General features: G+C 38.5%; 1 protein-coding gene across 1 annotated transcript; it reads right to left on the bottom strand.

Moving 5' to 3' along the window:
• Positions 1-823: 823 nt before the first annotated feature.
• LOC145233710 (solute carrier family 35 member G1-like) lies at positions 824-7,562 on the bottom strand. The gene is made up of 3 exons (XM_080098485.1): positions 3,496-7,562; positions 1,900-2,349; positions 824-1,709 (listed from the first exon to the last, which is right to left on the bottom strand). The coding sequence occupies exons 2-3, from the start codon at positions 2,297-2,299 to the stop codon at positions 1,165-1,167; spliced, it is 945 nt and encodes a 314-aa protein (XP_079954611.1). The 5' UTR covers positions 2,300-2,349; positions 3,496-7,562; the 3' UTR covers positions 824-1,164.
• Positions 7,563-8,833: the final 1,271 nt, after the last annotated feature.

The following is an 8,833-nucleotide window of genomic DNA, read 5'->3' as shown; positions in this document are numbered from 1 at the left end:
TCCGCACTCTACGCTCTGTCAGAACGGGGAACACACTGGCTTCAGTCTACAGTCGCGACGGGCCATGTCCACAAAACTAACAGTCGCCCCCCACAGTATAGGTTTTTAGGTTTGTTTGTTTGTTATTGTTTTTATGAAACCTCAGATCAGCCGTAATGACCCTAATCGTCAGCATATTTCACGCAAATTACATTTAAAATATTTGCATACGTCACGGAAATTAGTAAACCTGGCTACTGTGAGTTGTTACGTTAGTAGCTCCACTCAAATTTACATTAATCACAGAGGTGGGCGCAACAATGCCAAGGTCACAAAGCCACGGTTTTAAATTATGTGAGTTAAGCTACAAACTTTTTTATTATGGCAGAGATCCTTTTTTTCTCATACTTGTCCGCAGAAGGGCCATAACGAATGTCAGGTTCTAATCACGATTGATTAAATCCACTTTGAGACTCATTGCAGCTGTTGCTGTTAACGTAAAATTTATTTTTGTTCAGACCTGCTTCTGTTGCTAAGAAGCCTGTAAATTAAAATATGATGTCCTGTTTTTATCCTCAGGAAGCAAAGAATCCTATTAAATGCAAATCATTGTTTTGGTCAATTTTTGTCTATTTTTTCCTGTTGAAGTGCTATCATGCGTTATGACATAAGTATTTTTATAATTTTTTGCCAGATATAAGCTACTATTCTTTGTAATATAAAGTACAGTATTATTTGTTGAGGTTCAAAAACGGTTATAGCTTTGTAAAAACTGTGCTTTCTGTACTACACCTAAACATGTGACCTATTTGTCCTTATCGTACCTAAGATGGCAACAACGTAGTCATTGTGGAAATCACAGAATGTATTGTGGAAAACAACTTGTCATAGAGAAATACCTCCGTATCTTTATGAAAATACGCGCATTATGATATGTTGTATGTATAAAATACGTATCGTACAGAGAACGACTAAACGCCCTAAGTTGCAAAGCTTCAGATATTTTACAATATACGATAACATGTTGTTGTTTCGTACTTAGTTGAACGGGTTTTTTCCTGGGGCGCCGAAAATTTATCGTTGCTTACAACAAACGTGTCGGAGATTACGAATATTGTCCGCCAAAAGACGATAACAATAGTCACGATCTAAACACGATCAATTTGAGTGAATTCACTTTGAGACTCATTCTCCGCTTTCACGAAATTTTTTAGCGGTCAGACACACCGCGCATCCAAAAATCAAAATCGATCCGATGAGACTAGTAATTGGCGCTGAATACTGGAGAAAAATAAATTCGAGAACAATCGCAAAAATGATCTGCGTTGATTGAACTATCACCAATGGACCAGCTTTTTCCTTTTGGAGAGCAACGGTCATAAATACATGAGCCAATATTGCAGCTATTGCTGATAACGTAAGAAAGATAATGTCATGAAGGCATGGAATGCGCAAAGGCTGTTTTACTTTGGCAAACACCAGAGACAAGATAACCCCTAACCACGAGTAGTGAAATTGAGAAACGCAGACGTGAACTGTTGGACCCAGTTTACGCAGAAAAACGTATGTTAGCGCAGTGAGAACTGCAGAGGCGAAGGCTAGAGAAGCTCCCTTTATGTGAAGAAGATGATTTTGAACGCCACCTCCGAAAATGTAAGACGGCCTTGCCACAAGAACAAGACCAACCAAGGTAAGGATGGAAAACAAGCCTTCTATCCACGTACACCGTTCTAAACAAAAACAGAAAACAACACATAGATTTTCAAGAAAATCTCCCAGAAAAACAATGTTTCAATATGAACTGACAATTAATCACGACATATTAGGAAATGGTTAAACGATTGTTTGCAATTTACATCGTTTAAAAATATTAGAACACACAATGGTTTCTAGTACTACGCTACAACCAAGTGCGCTTACCTTTTAGGCAAATACATGAAAATATTCCGACCAGCATAACATTGGTGTACAAGATTGATACAGAATCGCCTAAAGGAATAAACAGAACGCTGTAGTTGCACGCCCAGTTTGCAACTATAGCGGAAATGGAGCAGCCAAACAAATAAAAGTTTTCTGCAATGTTTCGACCAAAGATTCGCTCTTTTCGGTAGTGCATTACAGGCAGAACAAACAAATACTGCAGCCCGGAGCGCACTAGCTGCATTTCCTCAGCGGTCACGTCCATGTATTTTATAAGTAACAGTGAAGTTGCGCTGCTTATGGCTGACAGAAGAGCATAGACAAATCCGATTAGTTTCCTGCATCTTAGATTTGGATCAGTTTGCCTGTGATTATGGTTCTCTTTGTCATCAGACACCATGTTTCAGTTTCAACGTTAACACAGCTTATGCGTTCTGGATTGATTTTGGCCTGTAAAGCAACCAAAAAATGAAACGGGACGATGGAAATGCGAAAACCGCATCAAAAAGATACATACGGGAAAAGTGCAAAACTATAAGATGAGACTACGGAAAAGCACATATTCAACATGAATAAAATACGGGTTTGGGTGAAAGTTCGCGGGCAGTTCTTATAGCGTTAGACGGGACAACGTCAAAGCATTTGCTAGACATAACTAAAATACGGTACTGAGTGATAGCTTTACAAAAAAAATCGTGACAAACATTTTGAAAAGGGATTTTAAGAAACAAAACGTTTAGAGAACAAAGGCGTTTATAGTAACGTTTAGAGGGCAGAATTATTACCATTGTTCAAACGTGTTTTAAACTGCAAATGTGATAGTCGCAAATTGTATTTGTAAGCGTAAAAGTCTTTTGTTTTGGTTCATTAGGTTGCAGAAACAACCTGCTGTATACTGCATAAAATTGTTATTGATTTGATAATTTCGACGTTCTGGGTTATTTGAGTTGCCGCCATTTAACAGGTTTTCAGCAACAGACTTTTTTCAATTTCAATCGTACAAAAGTCTGTTTAAACAGCTTTTGTTTTCTCTCTCAACGGGCTCAATAATGTTTCCTCTAAACCAGTGGTTCTCAACCTTCTTTACTACGCGACCCCTTTAGAGATTTTCTAACACCACGCGACCCCTTTACACACGCACGCACACAAGAAGTTTAACTACCAGCATGTGTTGATTGTGTTCATCACACATTTGCAATCTAACGTGGCTGCAGTAGTTCGGCGAATTGCAATTTCACTATTTCGTGTTTTTTTATGTTAAGAAAAGCCAAAAACTCCAATTATAGAAGTATACAATCGCAAATATGTTTGCGCCTGTTCTAAATCAAACGGTCGTGTGAGTTACTATGCTAAACAGAAGTCACAGGGAAAGTTTTTATGATACGGATAAAATCATTCAGAGTTGGGTTGCGCCTTGGCGACCCCCTCAAAAGTGCTTGGAGACCCCTTTGGGGGTCGCGACCCCCAGGTTGAGAAACACTGCCCTAAACGATCGAATGTTTGCACAATATTCACTATTCTATGCTGACCCAAGCTTTATGCTTGCCTGTACGACATTTGAAAGTACTGGTTGTTTGATCATTCGTTTATAAGTACCTTGTTATATGTGCCAAGCTCAGTACACATTCAAGAGCATTTTAGCGCTAAGTACAATGCATATCCTAATGGTTTCTGTTCTGTTGTACTGCTGTTCTTGTCGATCAAATACGATCAATAAACAGAAACAATCAACTTCCGCAGCGTTCAAGAGTGCATGACGTGAAACGCTACCAATAGCCTCAACCTAAACAAAAAAATTGCTTTAAATGCACAACATTTACAAGCCCAAACGGTAAAAACTAAACAGCTTAAATGTCGAAGTAGCGCACTAAGGAAATGTACTGGAAACTGGAGCATTAGCTAGAAACTATTTGGTCCCATATACATCTAACTTCCATGTTAGCTCTCAGGGCCACATGCGGCTCCCAACTACTTATTTTGCAGTCTATACCAGTCCTTCTAACCTCAGCAAATCACTAAAGATTATTAATACCATGAAAGTTTGAAATTTACTAAAAGTTTACAATGCAGCCTATTTAAACACTATCATTATTTAACCCAATCAATCTATTATCGAGGATAATTACATACAAAGGTATTTATTCTATGGTGTCTCATAAATCATAATCACTAAGCTTTCTGCAGCTTAGATTCTTGTTGTTCGCTGTTATTCCGCTTCCTTTTTTATTCGTTTTTTGTGGCCTCTTACTCACTTGAAAAACCAATGGCACGACAACAAAAAAGGTTGAAAACCACTGTTGCAAAGCATGACTATTGTATTTTTATTACCGAATTCCTCTTATCATAGTGTTTTATTAACAGCTAAACTCAGTGACTATTGTGCAGTTACTTATGGATATTGTTACAAGGACAAAATTTAGCACCTTTTTGGTAAAATTGACTTTGCACTTTGGCCTCGTACGTTGCACTTTCCCAGATGTCTGTGTGCTTGGCTACAAGACTACTATTTTGTCGCACTACGACTATACTCAGCACTTTGTGGTGATTTCTGTACTTATACTATTGAACAGACTTCTTTTAGAGACTATTGGTTAACAAAGAACGTTAAAGCTGATAAGACAACTTCAACGTGAACAGCTTGTTAATGATCTCCTTAGTATATATGTTTCTTATTCGCCACAATATGCAACGCTTGCAACACACACATCTTTGACTGTGGTCACGATTGCAATTGTGTATGTTTTATGCAGAAAATTACGCTGCAAATAATCGCTCTGCGTCGGCCTTTTTTCATTTACTAGTAACTAGAATACACAGCTGTACAGTCGCAGTAGAAATCGAGTATATGAGACTTTCGAAGCTTTTCCACGCACGCGCCTTACTTATGGTGCACTATAGACCAGTGCTCCGCAACCGGTGTGCCGCGGCACACTGGTGCGCCGCAAGACGATGCAGGGTGTGCCGCCGCAAAACCGTAACTTTTACATCATAGAAAATGTGTTTATTAATGTCATAATGTACTTTAAATTGGCCTAATGCAGGTGCTTTAAACACGCGGCCCGCGGACCACATGTGGCCCTCCGAGGGTTTTTACGCGGCCCGCGAACTCAGTTTTAAATTTTAGGTGTTCACCTCATGTGAAATACCCTGTCAGGCCACCGATTACAAGAAACAATCGTTTTTTGTTAGTAATGTCTAGAAATAAATGCAACGTTTTAATCGTATATGATGGAAATAGTCCCTCCTGTCGTCATATTTTGTAGTTGTTTCGTCATTGTATGCCATTGTTTTCACGCGTAGAAGTTTAGTGCAGTTGGTTATTTCACTTTGCTATACTGTATATCTGTTTGTTATTTATTACATTACAATGTTTTTGTGTACAAAGGGATAAATGCGCAACACACAAGCACATAATATTTTTGTTTATAAATACTCCAACAAAAGTTCCAATAGTGCGGCTCTTGACTAATGTAAAAAAATGTGTTTGACCCTAAAAAAAGTCGGATACCCTGGCTTAATGCTTTTTTTAATCACATTTAAATTTCGAACGCAGCTACTGAAATTTTGCTCCATTTCTGCACAACTTACTTACAATGCTTTTCTTCTTCGTTATTCATTAAAATGACAAACGATCTTGCTTCAAAAACCTTGACGAGGAACTTCGAGTCGCTATGTCCAATATTGAGCCTAGCATACCGCGATTGTGCTCATGTAAACAATGCTAGATATTTCACTAAATCCATCATAATGTGTTTTTGTGCTGTTGCGTACATCTTCAATCGCATTTTTGGTTCGGGTGTGCCGCCGAACATTTAAAGCTTGTATGGTGCGACGTGAGTGAAAAAAGGTTGCGGAGCACTGCTATAGACCACGCGCACAAACCCTTGTGCTTCCCGTAGGGGTTGTTTTGCGGTTGGTTTTAAATGACACGGCTGAGTGCGTCGCGTAATGGTAAACGGCAAGTCTTACAATCGACAACATTTTACTTAATTTCTTGTTAATCCTTTTTGGAATATGTGATTCATCAAGTGTAATATTGCTTTTTTATTAACTTGATGATGATGCTATGATTGCTTGGACAGATACAGAATTGAGTTGCCTTAGTCTTAGATGGTATACCTGTTTTCTGATTCTGTGACACTAGTGTAGTGTTTCTGTACTGTTTCGTACTATATTTATGTTCGGTTTCGAAATTGATACAAAGTCCGGGGTTTAGTCTAGTAGGTGATCCACCACAAAAGCCAAACCTACCGCTCATTGGAATAATAATTTAATGCATCACTGTGATGAAACAATAAAAAGTCAGCAAAATACGTACACAGGCTGATTCACGTAGTCTGTTATGACATCACACTTATAAGGATCAGACATTAAAAAAACAAAATATTCAACCAAACGTTGTGAACAAAATGGCAACAACCCATTTAGCCCACCTGAAATGACCAGCAGAAAGAGGGCATTCCTGTGATTTCAACGCGGCCTAGCAAATAATTAACCTTTGCGACAAGCAAGTTATAGCCATGTCACAACATAATAGACGTTAAAAACACCGTGAGGCGTCAAATATAACAGAAGAAAACTTCGCTTAGTGCCTTCTTTCACAATGAGTTTATGGAAACACTTCGCTTGTCACACAGTAGTTTGCAATTTTGTATCCGTTTTTATTGCAATGAATTACAACTATGTGCAGACCTATTGTGGTCGCGTATAACTGCAGGCGTTACCTTTTTTTAAAGTTACAGGAATTTTGTATTTACTATTCTTGAGGATGGCCGATTTTATTGTTAACGCCTTAAGTGGATCGTCTCTTTAACAAATGAGTGTTCTTATCTCGCATTGCGCTTTTGCCCTTGCTTCAACCCAGTTGAAACTGAAATTTAAGATAAGCACTTAACCGAAATTAAAGAATCAAATTCAAAGCTCGCCAGCTTATTTAGTATAACACGGCACTTTAGTAGAGCTACTAACATAAGAACTCACAACAGACAAAGTTTGTAGAGCACAGTTATTTATATTAACATTGATACTGAGATAGATTCCAAGTAATTTACTTTGGCAATCATTCCCTATTCTGTAGTCATTCTTGCAACGATTTTCACCTTTCATACTTCTTATCACAAGTTGGAAAACGTTTATCTATGACGTTTTATTATATTAGTAACGTTAATTTTTGCGTCAATTTAATTTATCTATTCATCTTCGCCTATACATCCAAGTCAGCTATGCGCTGTTGTTCAACAAACATGACACAGTTACGTCGTTCAATAGGTCGTTGCTTTGTGAACGCCGAGACTGGTACAAAAAGTGCTGTCTTATCGTTGCGCAGTGAACCGTCGAAATTTTCCCATATAGTACGGTGACCAGACCAGCGAGTCTAGGGTTACCATATCTGCGGAAGCAAAGTTCCGGACAGTTGTACTATGTAGTGTTTGCCTCGACGGCGTCTTGACTTACTCCAAACGCCACAGGAAATAGCAGTGTTATTTCCTCGATTACTGATGGAATCTCATGCTGTCTTCTTTAACTTGTTAAACGCTATCTGACACACAAAGCTGAACTTTAACTTTCAGTTGTGTTCTTGAATAAGTACCACAACATATATCCCTTACACATAATCCAGTAAAACTCTGATCCAGTGAGAACACAAAACCAGGGAGAACACACTCTCTGTAATCTCCAGCATTAAAAGAGAAAAACAGCGCTATTTATACTACGTATTTTACCCACAATGCAACCGTAAACTTCTTTTCTTTTCGCATAAATTACATCTGTCAATTTTACCTTTAACTGGGCAAAGTCCATATTTGCCTGTTTCAGGTGCCAAGAATATTCTCGAAAACATATGAACGTTGACGGCAGTAAAGGACAGTACGCATAGGCGCCGAGTTTTACAAAAATGCAAGGTGGCGAACGAAAAATATGACGTCACATCAAGTGACGTCACAAATGCGTGCAGCCACAAGAGCTCAAACACCCAATATACTTCCAACAGAATGCAACATTCGCAAAAAAAAGGAAAATAAATTTTTGAAATAATATTTGATTTGGAACACGTTGCTGTAGCCTAACGTTTATCATCCATAAAATGTTTCGTCAAGGTGCTGTTGCTTTATATGACCTAAGATAACCATTTATTACAAAACATTCGCATTGTACACAATAATTACCAAACATTTACTTGCAAACAATGGTGTGTTTGACGTCATAAAGGAGGTACTGACGAAACCAGGTTGTAGTTTTAAGAGATGTTTTGTTGCTTTTTCGGCAGCAAGCTTGTTTTTAAAGCAAAATATACCCAGTTTTTGATCAGACTTTTCCATGCTTTGTGCAAAACCGCTACAAACTAACCTAAATATCCACGGTGGCCGCCATCGTGCTCTAGAAACCCAAGGTGGCGGCGCCACCCCGCCACCGCCACCGCCTACTCGGCGCCTATGACAGTACGTATAACTGCGAAATACAAGGCAAACATGTCTCTATAAGTAGACTCGGACGAGAATATGACTCACCGACACAACCAAAACATGTACTGGAAACCGTGTGAAATGTTCGTTTATGAACTATTTTATATTTATTCTTTATTGGCTGCAAACGCTGCTCTAACGCAGCGTGCAAAAGTATAACGTGCAATTTGTGTAAAAGATTGCATTTACATATATGGTCTGCTACAAATAAATATCTTGGGCGATACCAAACATGGGTTATGATGCGTTATCCTGCATGTTGTTACATTTTACCAACCCAAACAGTCTCATTTTTGACAAGATAGCATTTCAAAAAGCGCAGTTTTGCTTCCCAAAAAGTTATTAAACAGAAGGTTCCACAGGATCCGGTCCTTTTAATTGAGTATTAGTAGCTTTCAAGATGGGAAAATGGCCTTTATTTCATCCACTGGTCTTTGATGTACCATGTACGCTGATACGTTGTTTTGCAT

The sequence above is a fragment of the Phallusia mammillata genome, chromosome 6, assembly GCF_965637545.1.
Source record: "Phallusia mammillata chromosome 6, kaPhaMamm4.hap1.1, whole genome shotgun sequence".
Taxonomy (NCBI): domain Eukaryota; kingdom Metazoa; phylum Chordata; class Ascidiacea; order Phlebobranchia; family Ascidiidae; genus Phallusia; species Phallusia mammillata.
Note: the sequence above shows the minus strand (reverse complement) of the source record. Positions and strands in the feature narration are given on the sequence as shown.